Genomic DNA, 21487 nt, shown 5'->3' with positions numbered 1-21487 from the left:
CGGGGGAACGGACAGGTGGAAAGAGAAAATGCGACAGTTTGGAAGGCCGTCCTGCTAGCCTTAAAGTCTAGGGGCCTTCCAACCTCCCGCTGGCAGGATGTGCTCCCCGATGCGCTCCACTCTATTCGGTCACTGCTCTGCACTGCCACTAACGCCACCCCTCATGAGAAAATGTTTGTCTTCCCAAGGAAGTCCACATCGGGGACATCGCTACCGCCATGGCTGACGTCCCCAGGGCCGGTCCTACTGAGAAGACACGTGAGGACCCATAAAACGGACCCCCTGGTCGAGAGGGTCGACCTCCTCCACGCCAACCCCCAGTATGCTTACATCGCATACCCGGACGGGCGGGAGGACACAGTCTCCATAAGAGACCTTGCACCCTCGGGGGCCGCAGTAACCCACTACCCACTACCACCCCCCCCCCCCCCCACGATCCGATATCCAGCCCCAGCAGACGGCAGGCCTGGGCCCCGCGACCCGCTCGACATCTACGAGGACGACACGCCTGTGCCACAGCCTACGCTGGACTCGACGCTGGAAGCTTCACTACCCCTGCCGTCGCCACGCCGATCACAGCGGCAGACAAGACCTCCGGAGAGACTCCAATACACTAACTTTTAATACACTTCACCCCGCCGGACTCAATTCTAAACAAGGGGTGAATGTGGTAAACCACTGTTTGTATTCCACTGTGTACATGCCTGGACATGCCTCGGCTGACTCCTCCCACAGGTCCTAGTATAAAGGTGACTGCTCCCCAGCCCTTTGTATCCTGGGCCTGTCGACCACTCGAGGCAGAGCTCCATTCTGTTGTTAATAAAAGCCTTTGGTTACTCTTCTAACTCTCGGTCTTTTATGAGTAATTGATAGCGCATCAGTCTCTCCCCCCGATCCCCGGCCAGTCTCTTCCCCCCGATCCCCGGCCAGTCTCTTCCCCCCGATCCCCGGCCAGTCTCTTCCCCCGATCCCCGGCCAGTCTCTCCCCCCGATCCCCGGCCAGTCTCTCCCCCCGATCCCCGGCCAGTCTCTCCCCCCGATCCCCGGCCAGTCTCTTCCCCCCGATCCCCGGCCAGTCTCTCCCCCGATCCCCGGCCAGTCTCTTCCCCCCCCGATCCCCGGCCAGTCTCTCCCCCCGATCCCCGGCCAGTCTCTCCCCCCGATCCCCGGCCAGTCTCTCCCCCCGATCCCCGGCCAGTCTCTCCCCCCGATCCCCGGCCAGTCTCTCCCCCCGATCCCCGGCCAGTCTCTTCCCCCCCCGATCCCCGGCCAGTCTCTTCCCCCCGATCCCCGGCCAGTCTCTTCCCCCCGATCCCCGGCCAGTCTCTTCCCCCCGATCCCCGGTGATCTCTCCACCCCGATCCCCGGCCAGTCTCTTCCCCCCCGATCCCCGGCCAGTCTCTTCCCCCCGATCCCCGGCCAGTCTCTTCCCCCCGATCCCCGGCCAGTCTCTTCCCCCCGATCCCCGGCCAGTCTCCCCCCGATCCCCGGTGATCTCTCCACCCCGATCCCCGGCCAGTCTCTTCCCCCCCCCCGATCCCCGGCCAGTCTCTTCCCCCCGATCCCTGGCCAGTCTCTTCCCCCCGATCCCCAGCCAGTCTCTCCCTAATCCCGGGTGAATCTCTCTAATTATCTGCTTTTTCTCCCAGTCTCTGTGACTCTGGATGTGGAAACAGCGAATTCAGGGCTCGAGGTGTCTGAGGATCTGAAGAGTGTGAGATGGACCGGGTCCTGGAGGAATCTCCCTGGCACTGGGAAGAGGTTTACATTCTGGCCCTGTGTGCTGGGATCGGAGGGATTCACATCGGGGAGACATTACTGGGAGGTGGAGGTGGCGGGGAATCGGGGCTGGATTCTGGGAGTAGCCGCAGAGTCTGTGGAGAGGAAGGGTTGGGTCACACTGAGCCCGGAGACTGGATTCTGGACCATCGGGCGGGGTAATGATTTTTATGTAAACTCCTCCCCTGAATCCCCTCTCCCCGCCGGTCTGAGCCCCGGGAAGGTGGGAGTTTATCTCAGTTATGAGTCCGGGACAGTTTCATTTTACAGCGCGGACACCAAGTCCCATCTCCACACCTTTACTGGGAATAAATTCACGGGGAAACTTTATCCTTTCTTCTCGACTTGGAATGTGAACAAGTGGCTGAGAATCTGCTCCGGCTCCGATCTGGGTCTGTAAAAGGGGCGGGGCCTCGGGCAGGCCTGCATCATCCATGACCTCAGTGATTTGACCCCCGCACCATTCGGGTCAGGAGCAGAGGTCAGGGGTCAGAAGTTAGAAAATGTAATTTCCAAATTATACATTGTAAAATCCCAATGAGACTGTAAATACAACCAATCAAAATATAAAATGTCAGAAGAAAGAAAGACTTGCCTTTCTATAGCGCCTTTCGCGACCACTGGGCTTCCCAAAGCGTTTTACAGCCAATTAAGTACTTTTTGGATTGTAGTCACTGTTGTAATGTGGGAAACGCAGCAGCCAATCTGCGCACAGCAAGCTCCCACAGACAGCAATGTGATAATGACCAGATAATCTGTTTTTTGTTAAGCTAATTGAGAGATACTTATTGGCCAAGGCACCGGGGATAACTCAATCACAAAAGCAAAATACGGCGGATGCTGAAAATCTGAAATAAAAACAGAAAATGCTGGAAATACTCAGGTCAGGCAGCATCTGTGGAGAGAGAAACAGAGTTAACGTTTCAGGTCGATGACCCTTCGTCAGAACTCTTCTCTGAAAAAGTACCTTGGGATCTTTTACATCCACCTGAGAGAGCAGACAGGGCCTCGGTTTAAGGTCTCATCGAAAAGACACCTCCGACAGTGCGGCGCTCGCTCAGCACTGCCCCTCCGACAGTGCGGCGCTCGCTCAGTACTGCCCCTCCGACAGTGCGGCGCTCGCTCAGTACTGCCCCTCCGACAGTGCGGCGCTCGCTTAGTACTGCCCCTCCGACAGTGCGGCGCTCGCTCAGTGCTGCCCCTCCGACAGTGCGGCGCTCACTTAGTACTGCCCCTCCGACAGTGCGGCGCTCGCTCAGTACCGCCCCTCCGACAGTGCGGCGCTCGCTCAGTGCTGCCCCTCCGACAGTGCGGCGCTCGCTCAGTACTGCCCCTCCGACAGTGCGGCGCTCGCTCAGTGCTGCCCCTCCGACAGTGCGGCGCTCGCTTAGTACTGCCCCTCCGACAGTGCGGCGCTCGCTCAGTACTGCCCCTCCGACAGTGCGGCGCTCGCTCAGTGCTGCCCCTCCGACAGTGCGGCGCTCGCTTAGTACTGCCCCTCCGACAGTGCGGCGCTCCCTCAGTGCTGCCCCTCCGACGGTGCGGCGTCCCCTCAGTACTGACCCTCCGACAGTGCGGTGCTCCCTCAGTACTGCCCCCTTCGACAGTGCCACGCTCCCTCAGTACTGTCCCTCCGTCAGTGCAGCACTCCCTCAGTACTGCCCCTCCGACAGTGCGGCGCTCGCTCAGTACTGCCCCTCCGACAGTGCGGCGCTCGCTCAGTGCTGCCCCTCCGACAGTGCGGCGCTCGCTTAGTACTGCCCCTCCGACAGTGCGGCGCTCGCTCAGTACTGCCCCTCCGACAGTGCGGCGCTCGCTCAGTGCTGCCCCTCCGACAGTGCGGCGCTCGCTCAGTACTGCCCCTCCGACAGTGCGGCGCTCGCCCAGTACTGCCCCTCCGACAGTGCCGCACTCCCTCAGCACTGCACTGGAGAGTCAGCCTAGATTGTTGTGCTCATGTCTCTGGAGTGGGACTTGAACCCACAACTTTCTGACTCAGGAAGCGAGAGTGCCAGCAACTGAGCCACTGGCTGCCACTGTAATAAAAACAAAGACTAAAATAAAAAGTAAAACCAACAGCAGCTCCATCCCAGCCCTTTCTCAGCACTGCCCCACTCCTTTATATTAAAAAGCAGGTATAAGTTGTGCTCTCAAAATGAGGACATTCCTCAATTCATCAGCACCATTAGCGATGAGAAATACACAAACTTTCTCCGTTCCAGAACAGAAGAACATAAGCAATAGGAGCAGGAGTAGGCCAATCGGCCCCTCGAGCCTGCTCCGCCATTCAATAAGATCATGGCTGATCTGATCCTAACCGCCAATCTACTATCACAGAACCATCTCCTGAATCTAACAGAATTAGACACACGAAATAGGAGCAGGATCAGGCTACACGGCCCTTGGGCCCGCTCCGCTACCCACAGGGCCATGACCGATCCGAACCTGGACTCATGTCCAAATTCCTGCCCGCTCCCCGTAACCCTTAATTCCCTTTACTTCTAGGAAACTGTCTATTTCTGTTTTAAATTTATGTAATGATGTAGCTTCTACAGCTTTTTGGGGCAGCATATTCCATGGACCTACCACCCTCTGAGTGAAGTAGTTCCTCCTCATCTCAGTTTTGAAAGAGCAGCCCCTTATTCTAAGACTATGCCCCCTAGTTCTAGTTTCATCCATCATCGGGAACATCCTCCCCGCATCCACCCGATCCAACCCCTTCACAATCTTATATGTTTCAATAAGATCGCCTCTCATTCTTCTGAACTCCAATGACTAGAGTCCCAATCTACTCAACCTCTCCTCATATGTCCATCCCCTCATCCCCGGGATTAACCGAGTGAACCTTCTTTGTACTGACTCGAGAGCAAGTATGTCTTTTCTTAAGTATGGACACCAAAACTGTACGCAGTATTCCAGGTGCGGCCTCACCAATACCTTGTACAACTGAAGCAATACCTCCCTCTTTTTATATTCTATCCCCCTAGCAATGAAAGCCAACATTCCATTGGCCTTCTTAATCACTTGCTGCACCTGCATACTAACTTTTTGAGTTTCGTGCACCAGGACCCCCAGATCCCTTTGTACTTCAGTACTTTCCAGTTTCTTGCCATTAAGATAATAACTTTCTCTACGATTTTTCCTGCCAAAGTGCATAACCTCACACTTTCCAGTATTGTATTCCATCTGCCAAATCTCTGCCCACTTACTTAGCCTGTCTATGTCCCTTTGCAGGTTTTTTATGTCCTCCTCACTCACTACTTTCCCTCCCATCTTAGTATCATCTGCAAACTTTGATATGTTACACTCGGTCCCCTCCTCCAAATCGTTAATATAGATTGTAAAGAGTTGGGGACCCAGCACTGACCCATGTGGAACACCACTAGTTACTGATTGCCAGTCAGAGAATGAACCATTTATCCCAACTCTCTGCTTTCTGTTAGATAGCCAATCCGCTATCCATGCCAGAATATTACCCCCAATCCCGTGATTTTTTATCTTAAGCAATAATCTTTTGTGTGGCACCTTGTCAAATGCCTTTTGGAAGTCTAAATACAGTACGTCCACTGGTTCCCCTTTATCCACCCTGTATGTTACTTCCTCAAAGAACTCCAGCAAATTTGTCAAACATGACATCCCCTTCATAAAACCATGCTGAGTTTGTCCTATTAAATTATGTTTATCCAAATGTCCTGTTACTGTCTCCTTAATAATGGACTCCAACATTTTAACTACCACAGCTGTTAGGCTAACCGGTCTATAGTTTTCAGCCTTCTGTCTACTGCCCTTTTTAAATAAGGGTGTTACATTAGCAGTTTTCCAGTCTGCCGGGACCTTTGCTGAGTCCAGGGAGTTTTGGAAAATTATTACCAATGCATCCACAATCCCTACCGCCACTTCCCTCAAGACCCTAGGATGTAAGCCATCAGGTCCAGGGGATTTATCCGCCTTGAGTCCCATTATTTTACCGAGTACCACTTCCTTAGTGATTTTGATCGTGTTTAGCTCCTCCCCCCCTTAAGCCCCCTGTTTGTCCAGTGTTGGGATATTCTTAGTGTCTTCTACTGTAAAGACTGATACAAAATATTCAGTGTTTTTGCCATCTCCATATTTCCCACCATTAATTTCCCGGTCTCCTCCTCTAAGGGACCAACATTTACTTTAGCCACCCTTTTTCTTTTTTTTTTCTTTTTTTGACGGGGTGTTTGCAAATCTTCGGTTTAACGGGCTGAATGTTCACTTTTACTGCGGTGCAGGCTGTAAAACGGGCGGCCGATCCGCTAACGCTTGTTGTGGTAAAAGTGAAAATTCACCCCAGAGTGTTTGACGTTCCCTCGCAGTTGATTGTAGTGCCACCTTCAGCCAGGAGATGGTGATGGCGAGCTGTACAAAGCGCTGTAAAGTTTTACAGTGCAGTATCACCACCTGCTGGTGGAAACCGGTACTGAGGGAATATCAAAAACTGCAAATGCTGAAACACTCGGCTCATCAGACAATTCAGGCAGGACCTTCCTTCAGAACTGAAAGACGATGGGATCAGAAAAAAGAATGGAAAATAAAACTAGAATTCCCTCTTCCGTGCTCCTGACACACACCCGGTCTGGAAAATCCGCATTCACGGTCTGTCCAATGTTCAAAAAAGCACAGGTTGGGATTGTGGAATTTCCCAATATGGGCTCTTGCTGTGTGTCAGGAGAGCGGAATTCCAAAATCTGGGCCTGTATTCTGAGTACAGAGAGGAGATTAATCAGTTAAAAAATCTCTGAAGTGGTTGCTGAAGACATGAAATTTATTTCCACCGGGTGCCTGGGAGATACTTTGGTCAAAAGTGAATGCAAACTAGTTACTGGATTATCCGAGGCAGCGCCCTAGGTATGTGTCAGACCGTTACTTCACCCCTTGGTCCTGGATTTAAGAAGGACATTTCAGAGCTTAGGGCCTAGGCTGCTGAAGACACGGCGGCCAATGGTGGAGCGATGAGAATCGGGGATGCGCAAGAGGCCAGAACTGGAGGAGCACAGAGATCTCGGAGGGTTGTAGGACTGCAGCAGGTTACGGAGATAGGGAGGGGCGAGGCCATGGAGGGATTTGAAAACAAGGATGATCATTTTAAAATCGAGGCCTTGCCGGACCGGGAGCCAGTGTAGGTGAGTGAGCACAAGAGGTGAAGGGTGAACCGGATCTGCCGACTGCACGGTGCAGCCGCGACCAGTCTCCTTAGGGCCAGGGTCTGGGAGCCCACTCGGGTAACTAAAAACCCAGTAGAGTCTGAATGTTGTGGGTGCAAGACCCTCGCCTTGCTGAGTACATAACCTGAGCTGACATTCCAGTGCGATAATGAAGGAATCAGGAGGAAAGAGCTTGCATTTATAAAGGTCCTTCATGACTTCAAGACATGCCAAAACACGCCACAACCAATGAGTTATTTTTGAAGTGCAGTCACTGTTATTTAGATGTATCATCTTTAGGTTGAGGTGTTAGAGGCCCTGTCTACCTGTTCAACTGGGTGTTAAAGATCACGAGACACTATTCAAATAAGGACAGGCAGTTTACCCATGTCCTGGCCAACATTCCTTCTGCAATGAGTTGACGGATCTGGAGGAGTTGGGCAATGGAACATGCACTTATTTACTGTACGTCGACCTTTCCCTTTCATCATTGTAAAGACCTCTATCGGGTATCTGTAGGATAGAGTGTACCGGTAGGATTTAGTACACATTATGAAGATTCTATAACCATTTTTATATAACTATAATATGTGAAATTGTATGTTAAAAACCGATATAGCCTGTACAAAATGGCGAATGGCTGAGACCAAAGCAGGATGGGAAATTATGTCAACCTGACTAAAAACCTCTGTTTTAAATTACTGTAGTAATGGAATGTGGTGCGGAATAAACACGGAGACTGTCGGAGACAGAGAATTCGGTAATGTTATGGAAAAGCGATAAGAGCTAGAGAAAAGAGATAAGAGTTGGAGACATCCTTCATTTTAGAAACTGCAGAATAGACAAACTGTTTAGAAAACACCTCAAGGATGTTATGTAAAGTGAAATTCTTAGATAAGGGTATTTTGTTATACACAGAAAGAGGCCTAGTGGGTTAACGAGGTCATAAGATGATTGGTCAGGAGAGGAGGGACATTTACTAGGTGTCAGAGAGGTAATTACTGCCATGTAGGCAAAATGGGAGAGAAAGGGTATAAAAATGCAGATATTGAACACCAAAAGCAGCGCGAAGCCAGAGGAGGAAGGAGAAGCTTCAGTCAACAGAACACAGCAAGAGAATAAAGAGACGACGCCACAGTCACTCGGAGGAATGCCGGGGTTTGAACGAACAGACTGTGACTATCTTCTTGTTCAGTATTACTTCTTTGTACTGGATGTTTAATGCTTAATAAACCTGTTTTACTGATACACAATATACCTGTACCCAGAGTGCTTTGTGTAGTCACGGAGAAATTATTCTAAAGAACTTTTAAAAGCAACATCACCCCTCAGTCTTCTCTTATCTAGAGAAAAGAGCCCCAGCCTGGGTGCTCTCCAGTGACTCCTCCCGCTGGACGTGGCCATCAGGTGAGGACACAACTGAGCTCAGCTCTGCTGTTCCCGAGACTGGAGTTAGTGCCTTCAGGAGAAGAAGCGAGGAAATTGAGGTTTGAGGGACTTCTACAAAGAAAGCCACATTATAACAAGGCGATTGGCTGTGCTGGTGCTCAGCTCACTGTGCCACAGTGCTCGCTGCACTCCACACATGCTGATCTCCCAGTCTGAGCTGTGCTGCCCCATAAGCTGGAGTGAAATCTCTTTTACAGCCCTCAATGCATTGAGAAATATTGTGGTTTTCAACTTATTTTTTTCACGAGTAAGCTGTCAATGTAGTGTGGCAAATTCAGTTGTCCCTTTTCCCCCGCCCCTCCAGTGCCACACATCTGTTCCCAGCTGATGGGGCTCACTGGCAACCTGTTCCTACCGGATATAAAACACAAAGTGCCGGCAGTGCATAGCAGACCAGTCAGTATCTGTAAAGAGAAAAGAGCCGATTGATGGTTTGAATGTGAATCTTTTCATCAGAACTCGTGATGAGGCGTTATACACCTGAAACACCTTTTCCAATTCAGGTTTATTGTATTAGTAGATTCGGTTTATTATATTATTGTTCACACCAGGTCTCTGCTAATACGGAAATGTAAATTGCTTCGAGCAGATACAGAAGAAGAGAGCACCTTTGTTTTATTTCTTTACCTCCCTGCCTGTGCTGGGACGCGTCTTGGCTCTGCTGTGAGCACCCTGCTTCTGCTGGGATGCTGATTGCCTCTGCTGTGTGCTTCATGCATCTGCTGGAATACACCCTGGTTCTGCTGGGAAACCCCATGCCGCTGTGTGATTGATGCTCCTTTCCTCTCTTCTTCACCTGCCTCTGTTGGCCTGAGTAAGATGTGGATCTCAATGTGTGGCCAACAACAGTGCCCGTGAGCTTTCTTCCACTACATCCCCGGGTATCTTGTTCCTGACAGACCAGTAAGCAGCGCCTGAACTTCCTGCTTTAGAGTTTTTGTCTGACAGCATTACTGTTCTTTTCGTTCGCTTTGTTTGTATTGTTAGATTAATGAATGTAATAAACATGGCGAGACTGCTCTAAAGCCACGTGATCGCTGGTTGGATGCAAATTCATTAGGAACATAAAAAATCAATGAAGGAATTCTGGGGATAAAATCGGTTTTTGGGCGGTAGTTCAAAATGTCCAGCTAAGTCCAGAATGAGGTGTGAACTGCAGGAATAAACACAGGAAATGCTGGAAATCCTCAGCAGGTCAGGCAGCATGTGTAGGGAGAGACACCGAGTTTCAGGTCGATGAGCCTTGGTCAGAAGTGCAGGAATAAACACAGGAAATGCTGGAAATCCTCAGCAGGTCAGGCAGCATGTGTAGGGAGAGACACCGAGTTTCAGGTCGATGAGCCTTGGTCAGAAGTGCAGGAAGCCGGTGAGCTCGCTGCCTGTAATGTGGCTCCACAGCCGGAAGGTGGCGCTCCATGGCCGTGTCTCCGGTGGATTCCCGCGGTCCGGCTCACTCCAGCTCCTTTCCCACCGCGGCCATTGGCCACACTTCCCCAAGGCCCGCCAGCTTCACTCGCTCTCAGAAGGAACCGCATGAAGGTTCCGTCAATGACCAGTTCCTGAGTCTGTTCCGCGACCCGTCTGCGTGCGATTCACAGGCTGAAACAGAAGAGCCCGTGTCCAGTGACACTGACCTGGTCATTGGCCGGAGAGCCTGTCACTCAGTGAGGGGGCGTGTCCAGTGACACTGACCTGGTCATTGGCCGGAGAGCCTGTCACTCAGTGAGGGGGCGTGTCCAGTGACACTGACCTGGTCATTGGCCGGAGAGCCTGTCACTCAGTGAGGGGGCGGGTCCAGTGACACTGACCTGGTCATTGGCCGGAGAGCCTGTCACTCAGTGAGGGGGCGTGTCCAGTGACACTGACCTGGTCATTGGCCGGAGAGCCTGTCACTCAGTGAGGGGGCGTGTCAAGTGACACTGACCTGGTCATTGGCCGGAGAGCCTGTCACTCAGTGAGGGGGCGTGTCCAGTGACACTGACCTGGTCATTGGCCGGAGAGCCTGTCACTCAGTGAGGGGGCGGGTCTCTCCCGGGGGAAGTGGATTGGCCGGAGAGCCTGTCACTCAGTGAGGGGGCGTGTCCAGTGACAATGACCTGGTCATTGGCCGGAGAGCCTGTCACTCAGTGAGGGGGCGGGTCCAGTGACACTGACCTGGTCATTGGCCGGAGAGCCTGTCACTCAGTGAGGGGGCGGGTCTCTCCCCGGGGGAAGCGGATTGGCCGGAGAGCCTGTCACTCAGTGAGGGGGCGGGTCCAGTGACACTGACCTGGTCATTGGCCGGAGAGCCTGTCACTCAGTGAGGGGGCGTGTCCAGTGACACTGACCTGGTCATTGGCCGGAGAGCCTGTCACTCAGTGAGGGGGCGTGTCCAGTGACACTGACCTGGTCATTGGCCGGAGAGCCTGTCACTCAGTGAGGGGGCGTGTCCAGTGACAATGACCTGGTCATTGGCCGGAGAGCCTGTCACTCAGTGAGGGGGCGTGTCCAGTGACACTGACCTGGTCATTGGCCGGAGAGCCTGTCACTCAGTGAGGGGGCGTGTCAAGTGACACTGACCTGGTCATTGGCCGGAGAGCCTGTCACTCAGTGAGGGGGCGTGTCCAGTGACAATGACCTGGTCATTGGCCGGAGAGCCTGTCACTCAGTGAGGGGGCGGGTCTCTCCCGGGGGAAGTGGATTGGCCGAAGAGCCTGTCACTCAGTGAGGGGGCGTGTCCAGTGACAATGACCTGGTCATTGGCCGGAGAGCCTGTCACTCAGTGAGGGGGCGGGTCCAGTGACACTGACCTGGTCATTGGCCGGAGAGCCTGTCACTCAGTGAGGGGGCGGGTCTCTCCCCGGGGGAAGCGGATTGGCCGGAGAGCCTGTCACTCAGTGAGGGGGCGGGTCCAGTGACACTGACCTGGTCATTGGCCGGAGAGCCTGTCACTCAGTGAGGGGGCGTGTCCAGTGACACTGACCTGGTCATTGGCTGGAGAGCCTGTCACTCAGTGAGGGGGCGTGTCCAGTGACAATGACCTGGTCATTGGCCGGAGAGCCTGTCACTCAGTGAGGGGGCGTGTCCAGTGACACTGACCTGGTCATTGGCCGGAGAGCCTGTCACTCAGTGAGGGGGCGGGTCCAGTGACACTGACCTGGTCATTGGCCGGAGAGCCTGTCACTCAGTGAGGGGGCGGGTCTCTCCCCGGGGGAAGCGGATTGGCCGGAGAGCCTGTCACTCAGTGAGGGGGCGGGTCCAGTGACACTGACCTGGTCATTGGCCGGAGAGCCTGTCACTCAGTGAGGGGGCGTGTCCAGTGACACTGACCTGGTCATTGGCCGGAGAGCCTGTCACTCAGTGAGGGGGCGTGTCCAGTGACACTGACCTGGTCATTGGCCGGAGAGCCTGTCACTCAGTGAGGGGGCGTGTCCAGTGACAATGACCTGGTCATTGGCCGGAGAGCCTGTCACTCAGTGAGGGGGCGTGTCCAGTGACACTGACCTGGTCATTGGCCGGAGAGCCTGTCACTCAGTGAGGGGGCGTGTCAAGTGACACTGACCTGGTCATTGGCCGGAGAGCCTGTCACTCAGTGAGGGGGCGTGTCCAGTGACAATGACCTGGTCATTGGCCGGAGAGCCTGTCACTCAGTGAGGGGGCGGGTCTCTCCCGGGGGAAGTGGATTGGCCGGAGAGCCTGTCACTCAGTGAGGGGGCGTGTCCAGTGACAATGACCTGGTCATTGGCCGGAGAGCCTGTCACTCAGTGAGGGGGCGGGTCCAGTGACACTGACCTGGTCATTGGCCGGAGAGCCTGTCACTCAGTGAGGGGGCGGGTCTCTCCCCGGGGGAAGCGGATTGGCCGGAGAGCCTGTCACTCAGTGAGGGGGCGGGTCCAGTGACACTGACCTGGTCATTGGCCGGAGAGCCTGTCACTCAGTGAGGGGGCGTGTCCAGTGACACTGACCTGGTCATTGGCTGGAGAGCCTGTCACTCAGTGAGGGGGCGTGTCCAGTGACACTGACCTGGTCATTGGCCGGAGAGCCTGTCACTCAGTGAGGGGGCGTGTCCAGTGACACTGACCTGGTCATTGGCCGGAGAGCCTGTCACTCAGTGAGGGGGCGTGTCCAGTGACAATGACCTGGTCATTGGCCGGAGAGCCTGTCACTCAGTGAGGGGGCGTGTCCAGTGACACTGACCTGGTCATTGGCCGGAGAGCCTGTCACTCAGTGAGGGGGCGGGTCCAGTGACACTGACCTGGTCATTGGCCGGAGAGCCTGTCACTCAGTGAGGGGGCGTGTCCAGTGACACTGACCTGGTCATTGGCCGGAGAGCCTGTCACTCAGTGAGGGGGCGTGTCAAGTGACACTGACCTGGTCATTGGCCGGAGAGCCTGTCACTCAGTGAGGGGGCGTGTCCAGTGACACTGACCTGGTCATTGGCCGGAGAGCCTGTCACTCAGTGAGGGGGCGGGTCTCTCCCGGGGGAAGTGGATTGGCCGGAGAGCCTGTCACTCAGTGAGGGGGCGTGTCCAGTGACAATGACCTGGTCATTGGCCGGAGAGCCTGTCACTCAGTGAGGGGGCGGGTCCAGTGACACTGACCTGGTCATTGGCCGGAGAGCCTGTCACTCAGTGAGGGGGCGGGTCTCTCCCCGGGGGAAGCGGATTGGCCGGAGAGCCTGTCACTCAGTGAGGGGGCGGGTCCAGTGACACTGACCTGGTCATTGGCCGGAGAGCCTGTCACTCAGTGAGGGGGCGTGTCCAGTGACACTGACCTGGTCATTGGCCGGAGAGCCTGTCACTCAGTGAGGGGGCGTGTCCAGTGACACTGACCTGGTCATTGGCCGGAGAGCCTGTCACTCAGTGAGGGGGCGTGTCCAGTGACAATGACCTGGTCATTGGCCGGAGAGCCTGTCACTCAGTGAGGGGGCGTGTCCAGTGACACTGACCTGGTCATTGGCCGGAGAGCCTGTCACTCAGTGAGGGGGCGTGTCAAGTGACACTGACCTGGTCATTGGCCGGAGAGCCTGTCACTCAGTGAGGGGGCGTGTCCAGTGACAATGACCTGGTCATTGGCCGGAGAGCCTGTCACTCAGTGAGGGGGCGGGTCTCTCCCGGGGGAAGTGGATTGGCCGAAGAGCCTGTCACTCAGTGAGGGGGCGTGTCCAGTGACAATGACCTGGTCATTGGCCGGAGAGCCTGTCACTCAGTGAGGGGGCGGGTCCAGTGACACTGACCTGGTCATTGGCCGGAGAGCCTGTCACTCAGTGAGGGGGCGGGTCTCTCCCCGGGGGAAGCGGATTGGCCGGAGAGCCTGTCACTCAGTGAGGGGGCGGGTCCAGTGACACTGACCTGGTCATTGGCCGGAGAGCCTGTCACTCAGTGAGGGGGCGTGTCCAGTGACACTGACCTGGTCATTGGCTGGAGAGCCTGTCACTCAGTGAGGGGGCGTGTCCAGTGACAATGACCTGGTCATTGGCCGGAGAGCCTGTCACTCAGTGAGGGGGCGTGTCCAGTGACACTGACCTGGTCATTGGCCGGAGAGCCTGTCACTCAGTGAGGGGGCGGGTCCAGTGACACTGACCTGGTCATTGGCCGGAGAGCCTGTCACTCAGTGAGGGGGCGGGTCTCTCCCCGGGGGAAGCGGATTGGCCGGAGAGCCTGTCACTCAGTGAGGGGGCGGGTCCAGTGACACTGACCTGGTCATTGGCCGGAGAGCCTGTCACTCAGTGAGGGGGCGTGTCCAGTGACACTGACCTGGTCATTGGCCGGAGAGCCTGTCACTCAGTGAGGGGGCGTGTCCAGTGACACTGACCTGGTCATTGGCCGGAGAGCCTGTCACTCAGTGAGGGGGCGTGTCCAGTGACAATGACCTGGTCATTGGCCGGAGAGCCTGTCACTCAGTGAGGGGGCGTGTCCAGTGACACTGACCTGGTCATTGGCCGGAGAGCCTGTCACTCAGTGAGGGGGCGTGTCAAGTGACACTGACCTGGTCATTGGCCGGAGAGCCTGTCACTCAGTGAGGGGGCGTGTCCAGTGACAATGACCTGGTCATTGGCCGGAGAGCCTGTCACTCAGTGAGGGGGCGGGTCTCTCCCGGGGGAAGTGGATTGGCCGGAGAGCCTGTCACTCAGTGAGGGGGCGTGTCCAGTGACAATGACCTGGTCATTGGCCGGAGAGCCTGTCACTCAGTGAGGGGGCGGGTCCAGTGACACTGACCTGGTCATTGGCCGGAGAGCCTGTCACTCAGTGAGGGGGCGGGTCTCTCCCCGGGGGAAGCGGATTGGCCGGAGAGCCTGTCACTCAGTGAGGGGGCGGGTCCAGTGACACTGACCTGGTCATTGGCCGGAGAGCCTGTCACTCAGTGAGGGGGCGTGTCCAGTGACACTGACCTGGTCATTGGCTGGAGAGCCTGTCACTCAGTGAGGGGGCGTGTCCAGTGACACTGACCTGGTCATTGGCCGGAGAGCCTGTCACTCAGTGAGGGGGCGTGTCCAGTGACACTGACCTGGTCATTGGCCGGAGAGCCTGTCACTCAGTGAGGGGGCGGGTCCAGTGACACTGACCTGGTCATTGGCCGGAGAGCCTGTCACTCAGTGAGGGGGCGTGTCCAGTGACACTGACCTGGTCAATAGTCAGTTCCAACCCTCAGCTTATCAGCTCCGTCTCATTTTAATCGGGGTTTCACTGCAGAGCAGAGGAGCGCTGCAGAGTGAGTGAAGGCGGCTGGAGAGCGGGGAGGGGGGAGCTCGGGAAAGGCCTCAGAGCCCCGGGACAGACCGGCTTCAGAAAGACCCAGAGTCCAAATTCACCGGTGGAGGGTCCGGGGGACACTCGGGGACATTTCCCGATGGTCAGTCCGCCTCTGAGGGCAGGTCCGCGGGCCGGATCAACCTGTTCCAGGGTCTGATCCGACACCCTGCTGAAAACAGATGTTTCCTCTTACGATCCAGATGCTGCCACGTTTTTCCATTTGCTCCTCACAGCAGCGCACATCTGGGGCACTAACAGATACCTCAGTGGCAGCAATTTACTGACTGAATTCAATCTAGTCTCCTCCTACACTACTAAACTCTCTATAAATAGCAGATATTATCACACAGACCAGAAGTTTACAGATTGAAATGACTGAAATATTTACTTGAAATTAAACAGTGTTGTGAGAAACTCACATTTGGCAAAGCCTAACGGTGCGATTTATATAAAAGTAGTTGCCAGGATAAAGTTACTCACAGCTCAGTTGACTCTGGTAAGATTATCTGGAGATGCAATATATAAACCAGTGTAGTTTAGCATCAAATCCCTGGGCTGGGACCTTCCACCCTCCCTCTGGCAATGAATGGACACAGCTGGGGGTGAGTGGGTGGAAATGTGGCTCTGGGCGCAGTCCACCGATTTCACCGCACATTGGATTTCCTGCCACACACGGACCGGCCGAATGAAATGATATTCAATGCACAGAATTACTTTAATTTCAAATACACAAACAAAATACTGTGGAAGCTGGAAATCAGAAATAATATCAGAAAATGCTGGAAATACTGAGCAGGTCAGGCGGCATCTGTGGAGACAGAAACAGAGTTAACGTTTCAGGTCTGTGAGATTTCAAATATTGGGATTCGGTCTTCATTGGATTGTGACTGCCGAGCTGCATCAACCATCTGTGAATTCCTGGGCATGTCCTGGGGTCGGGGATGCGATTTGGAGGGAGGGGTTAGTGATCAGGAGAGGGAGGGACAGGGATCGGAAGAGGGGTCGGTGATCAGGACAGGGAGGGGGCAGTGATGGGGAGAGGGAGGGGGCAGTGATGGGGAGAGGGAGGGGGCAGTGATGGGGAGAGGGAGGGGCAGTGATGGGGAGAGGGAGGGGCCAGTGATGGGGAGAGGGAGGGGGCAGTGATGGGGAGAGGGAGGGCCAGTGATGGGGAGAGGGAGGGCCAGTGATGGGGAGAGGGAGGGCCAGTGATGGGGAGAGGGAGGGGCAGTGATGGGGAGAGGGAGGGGCAGTGATGGGGAGAGGGAGGGCCAGTGATGGGGAGAGGGAGGGCCAGTGATGGGGAGAGGGAGGGGCAGTGATGGGGAGAGGGAGGGCCAGTGATGGGGAGAGGGAGGGGCAGTGATGGGGAGAGGGAGGGGCAGTGATGGGGAGAGGGAGGGGCCAGTGATGGGGAGAGGGAGGGGCAGTGATGGGGAGAGGGAGGGGCAGTGATGGGGAGAGGGAGGGCCCAGTGATGGGGAGAGGGAGGGGCCAGTGATGGGGAGAGGGAGGGGCCAGTGATGGGGAGAGGGAGGGGCAGTGATGGGGAGAGGGAGGGGCAGTGATGGGGAGAGGGAGGGGCAGTGATGGGGAGAGGGAGGGCCAGTGATGGGGAGAGGGAGGGCCAGTGATGGGGGGTCAATGATTGGGGTAGAGCACCTGGTTCACTCCTGCTATTGTCGCTTCCACATTCAGGTGGGTATTTTTTTCCAATACTAACCTTTCTGATGGTGGCTCCACGGGGCCATTTGAAGAACTCTGGTTCAGCTATATTCACAGAAATCACAGAAACCCCACAATGCAGATAGAGGCCATTTCGGCCCACCGAGCCTGCACCCACACATATCCCACCCGATCCCCGTAACCCCACCTATTTAATCCCCTAACACTAAGGGTCAATTTATCATTGCCAATCAACCTAACCCGCACATCTTTGGACTGTGGGAGGAAACCGGAGCACCCGGAGGAAACCCACGCAAACACGGGGAGAATGTGCAAACTCCACACAGACAGTCGCCCGAGGCCGGATTCGAACCCGGGTCCCTGGCGCTGTGAGGCAACAGTGCTAACCACTATGCCACCGTGCTGCCAGATATTGTTGTAGGAATGAATCTAATGACGCCTGTCATTAGTTAGCCTTGATCTTGGACATTTAACTTTTTAACTTCTTTGTGCTGTAACTTGCTATAAGTGGAGCTGATAATGTCGAACTAACAGTGTTCAACATTTTTACCCCTTTGTAACTGGCCGCAACTTCAGAATGTACGCCTGCACATCTAACACGGAGATGCTGAAGTTGTGGTCAGTGATTCACTGTTCCGACACTGGCTGCGCTGTGCCCCCACCAGCCCACAAATACACCCATAGCCGGCAATCAGTGTACCCAGGGAAATCCGTGAAATTGAGGAAAAGTTGAGTATTTACAAGTTAATATCGCTGTTAAGTACCCTATAAAATGTTAGGCCTTGTTGGAGTAGCTGTAACTGTGGTTTTAACAGCATATCTTTCCTGACCCCCTCCCCCTCCCCCAAGTTCCTGACCTCCTTACCCCCATTATTCCCCCCTCCTCCTTACCCCCCCATTATTCCCCCTCCTCCTTACCCCCCCCATTATTCCCCCCATCTCCTTACCCCCCCATTATTCCCCCCTCCTCCTTACCCCTCCATTATTCCCCCCTCCTCCTTACCCCCCCATTATTCCCCCTCCTCCTTACCCCCCCATTATTCCCCCCTCCTCCTTACCCCCCCATTATTCCCCCCTCCTCCTTACCCCCCCATTATTCCCCCCTCCTCCTTACCCCTCCATTATTCCCCCCTCCTCCTTACCCCCCCATTATTCCCCCTCCTCCTTACCCCCCCATTATTCCCCCCTCCTCCTTACCCCCCCATTATTCCCCTCCTCCTTACCCCCGCATTATTCCCCCTCCTCCTTACCCCCGCATTATTCCCCCTCCTCCTTACCCCCGCATTATTCCCCATCCTCCTTACCCCCCCATTATTCCCCCCTCCTCCTTACCCCCGCATTATTCCCCCCTCCTCCTTACCCCCCCATTATTCCCCCCTCCTCCTTACCCCTCCATTATTCCCCCTCCTCCTTACCCCCCCCATTATTCCCCCCTCCTCCTTACCCCCCATTATTCCCCCCTCCTCCTTACCCCCGCATTATTCCCCCCTCCTCCTTACCCCCCATTATTCCCCCCTCCTCCTTACCCCCCCCATTATTCCCCCCTCCTCCTTACCCCCCCATTATTCCCCCCTCCTCCTTACCCCCCCATTATTCCCCCCTCCTCCTTACCACCCCATTATTCCCCCCTCCTCCTTACCCCCCCATTATTCCCCCCTCCTCCTTACCCCCCCATTATTCCCCCCTCCTCCTTACCCCCCCCATTATTCCCCCCTCCTCCTTACCCCCCCATTATTCCCCCCTCCTCCTTACCCCCCCCATTATTCCCCCCTCCTCCTTACCCCCCCCATTATTCCCCCCTCCTCCTTACCCCCCCATTATTCCCCCCTCCTCCTTACCCCCCCCATTATTCCCCCTCCTCCTTACCCCCCCATTATTCCCCCCTCCTCCTTACCCCCCCCATTATTCCCCCCTCCTCCTTACCCCCCCATTATTCCCCCCTCCTCCTTACCCCCCATTATTCCCCCCTCCTCCTTACCCCCCATTATTCCCCCTCCTCCTTACCCCCCCATTATTCCCCCTCCTCCTTACCCCCCCATTATTCCCCTTCTCCTTACCCCCCATTATTCCCCCCTCCTCCTTACCCCCCCCATTATTCCCCCTCCTCCTTACCCCCCCATTATTCCCCGCTCCTCCTTACCCCCCATTATTTCCCCTCCTCCTTACCCCCCCCATTATTCCCCCTTCTCCTTACCCCCCATTATTCCCCCCTCCTCCTTACCCCCCCATTATTCCCCCTCCTCCTTACCCCCCCCATTATTGCCCCCTCCTCCTTACCCCCCCCATTATTCCCCCCTCCTCCTTACCCCCCCATTATTGCCCCCTCCTCCTTACCCCCCCCCATTATTGCCCCCTCCTCCTTACCCCCCATTATTCCCCCTCCTCCTTACCCCCCCATTATTCCCCCTTCTCCTTACCCCCCATTATTCCCCCCTCCTCCTTACCCCCCCATTATTCCCCCTCCTCCTTACCCCCCCATTATTCCCCCTTCTCCTTACCCCCCATTATTCCCCCTCCTCCTTACCCCCGCATTATTCCCCCTCCTCCTTACCCCCGCATTATTCCCCCCTCCTCCTTACCCCGCATTATTCCCCCCTCCTCCTTACCCCCCCATTATTCCCCCCTCCTCCTTACCCCCCCATTATTCCCCCCTCCTCCTTACCCCCGCAATTATTCCCCCTCCTCCTTACCCCCGCATTATTCCCCCTCCTCCTTACCCCCGCATTATTCCCCCCTCCTCCTTACCCCCCCATTATTCCCCCCTCCTCCTTACCCCGCATTATTCCCCCCTCCTCCTTACCCCCGCATTATTGCCCCCTCCTCCTTACCCCCGCATTATTCCCCCCTCCTCCTTACCCCCCCATTATTCCCCCTTCTCCTTACCCCCATTATTCCCCCCTCCTCCTTACCCCCCCATTATTCCCCCTCCTCCTTACCCCCGCATCATTCCCCCTCCTCCTTACCCCCCATTATTCCCCTCCTCCTTACCCCCCATTATTCCCCTCCTCCTTACCCCCCATTATTCCCCCCTCCTCCTTACCCCCCCATTATTCCCCCCTCCTCCTTACCCCCCATTATTCCCCCTCCTCCTTACCCCCCCATTATTGCCCCCTCCTCCCATACCCCCCCCATTATTCCCCCTCCTCCTTACCCCCCATTATTCCCCCCTCCTCCTTACCCCCCCATTATTCCCCCTCCTCCTTACCCCATTATTCCCCCTCCTCCTTACCCCCCCATTATTCCCCCCTCCTCCTTACCCCCATTATTCCCCCCTCCTCCTTACCCCCCCATTATTCCCCCTCCTCCTTACCCATTATTCCCCCCTCCTCCTTACCCCCGCATTATTCCCCCCTCCTCCTTACCCCCCCATTATTCCCCCCTCCTCCTTACCCCCCCATTATTCCCCCTCCTCCTTACCCCCCATTATTCCCCCTCCTCCTTACTCCCCCATTATTCCCCTCCTCCTTACCCCCATTATTCCCCCCTCCTCCTTACCCCCCATTATTCCCCCTCCTCCTTACACCCCCAGTATTCCCCTCCTCCTTACCCCCCAGTATTCCCCTCCTCCTTACCCCCATTATTACCCCTCCTCCTTACCCCCATTATTCCCCCTCCTCCTTACCCCCATTATTACCCCTCCTCCTTACCCCCATTATTCCCCCTCCTCCTTACCCCCATTATTCCCCCTCCTCCTTACCCCCATTCCCCCCACCTCCTTACTCCCCCATTATTCCCCCCTCCTCCTTACCCCCCATTATTCCCCCCTCCTCCTTACCCCCCATTATTCCCTCCTCCTCCTTACCCCCATTATTCCCCCCTCCTCCTTACCCCCCATAGTCCCCCCTCCTCCTTACCCCCCCATTATTCCCCACTCCTCCTTACCCCCCCATATTCCCCCCTCCTCCTTACCCCCCCATTATTCCCCCCTCCTCCTTACACCCCATTATTTCCCCTCCTCCTTACCCCCATTAGTCCCCCCTCCTCCTTACCCCCATTATTCCCCCCTCCTCCTTACCCCCCATTATTCCCCCCTCCTCCTTACCCCCCCATTATTCCCCCCTCCTCCTTACACCCCATTATTTCCCCTCCTCCTTCCCCCCCATTATTCCCCCTCCTCCTTACCCCCATTATTCCCCCCTCCTCCTTACCCCCCATTATTCCCCCTCCTCCTTACCCCCCATTATTCCCCCTCCTCCTTCCCCCATTATTCCCCCTCCTCCTTACCCCCATTATTCCCCCTCCTCCTTACCCCCCTCCTCCTTACCCCTCCATTATTCCCCATCCTCCTTACCCCCATTATTCCCCCTCCTCCTTACCCCCCTCCTCCTTACCCCCCCCATTATTCCCCCTCCTCCTTACCCCCCCATTATTCCCCCTCCTCCTTACCCCCATTATTCCCCCTCCTCCTTACCCCCCCCATTATTCCCCTCCTCCTTACCCCCCCATTATTCCCCCTCCTCCTTACCCCCATTATTCCCCCTCCTCCTTACCCCCCATTATTCCCCCTCCTCCTTACCCCCCATTATTCCCCCTCCTCCTTACCCCCCATTATTCCCCCTCCTCCTTACCCCCCATTATTCCCCCTCCTCCTTACCCCCATTATTCCCCTCCTCCTTACCCCCCCATTATTCCCCCTCCTCCTTACTCCCCCATTATTCCCCCCTCCTCCTTACC

The 21487-nt window shown here is 55.6% G+C and overlaps 2 protein-coding genes across 3 annotated transcripts in view; one reads left to right on the top strand and one right to left on the bottom strand.

Annotated features, from left to right (window-relative positions):
* LOC147096402 (zinc-binding protein A33-like) overlaps window positions 1-2990 on the top strand; it is a 92938-nt gene extending 89948 nt beyond the window's left edge. For both annotated transcript variants that reach the window (XM_085975149.1, XM_085975148.1), the window contains one exon: window positions 1650-2990. In XM_085975149.1, coding sequence (XP_085831275.1) covers window positions 1650-2179 — 530 coding nt within the window. In that variant the 3' untranslated portion in view covers window positions 2180-2990. The remainder of the gene's footprint in view (window positions 1-1649) is intronic.
* Window positions 1-21487, bottom strand: part of LOC147096401 (zinc-binding protein A33-like) — a 438937-nt gene that overhangs the window by 337493 nt on the left and 79957 nt on the right. The gene's annotated exons all lie outside the window — the stretch shown is intronic.

Source organism: Somniosus microcephalus, unplaced genomic scaffold (genome assembly GCF_052327205.1).
Source record: "Somniosus microcephalus isolate GS21.2 unplaced genomic scaffold, FLI_Smic_1.0 unresolved_chr1, whole genome shotgun sequence".
NCBI classification, from domain to species: domain Eukaryota; kingdom Metazoa; phylum Chordata; class Chondrichthyes; order Squaliformes; family Somniosidae; genus Somniosus; species Somniosus microcephalus.
This window is presented reverse-complemented; position numbering and strand designations above follow the sequence as displayed.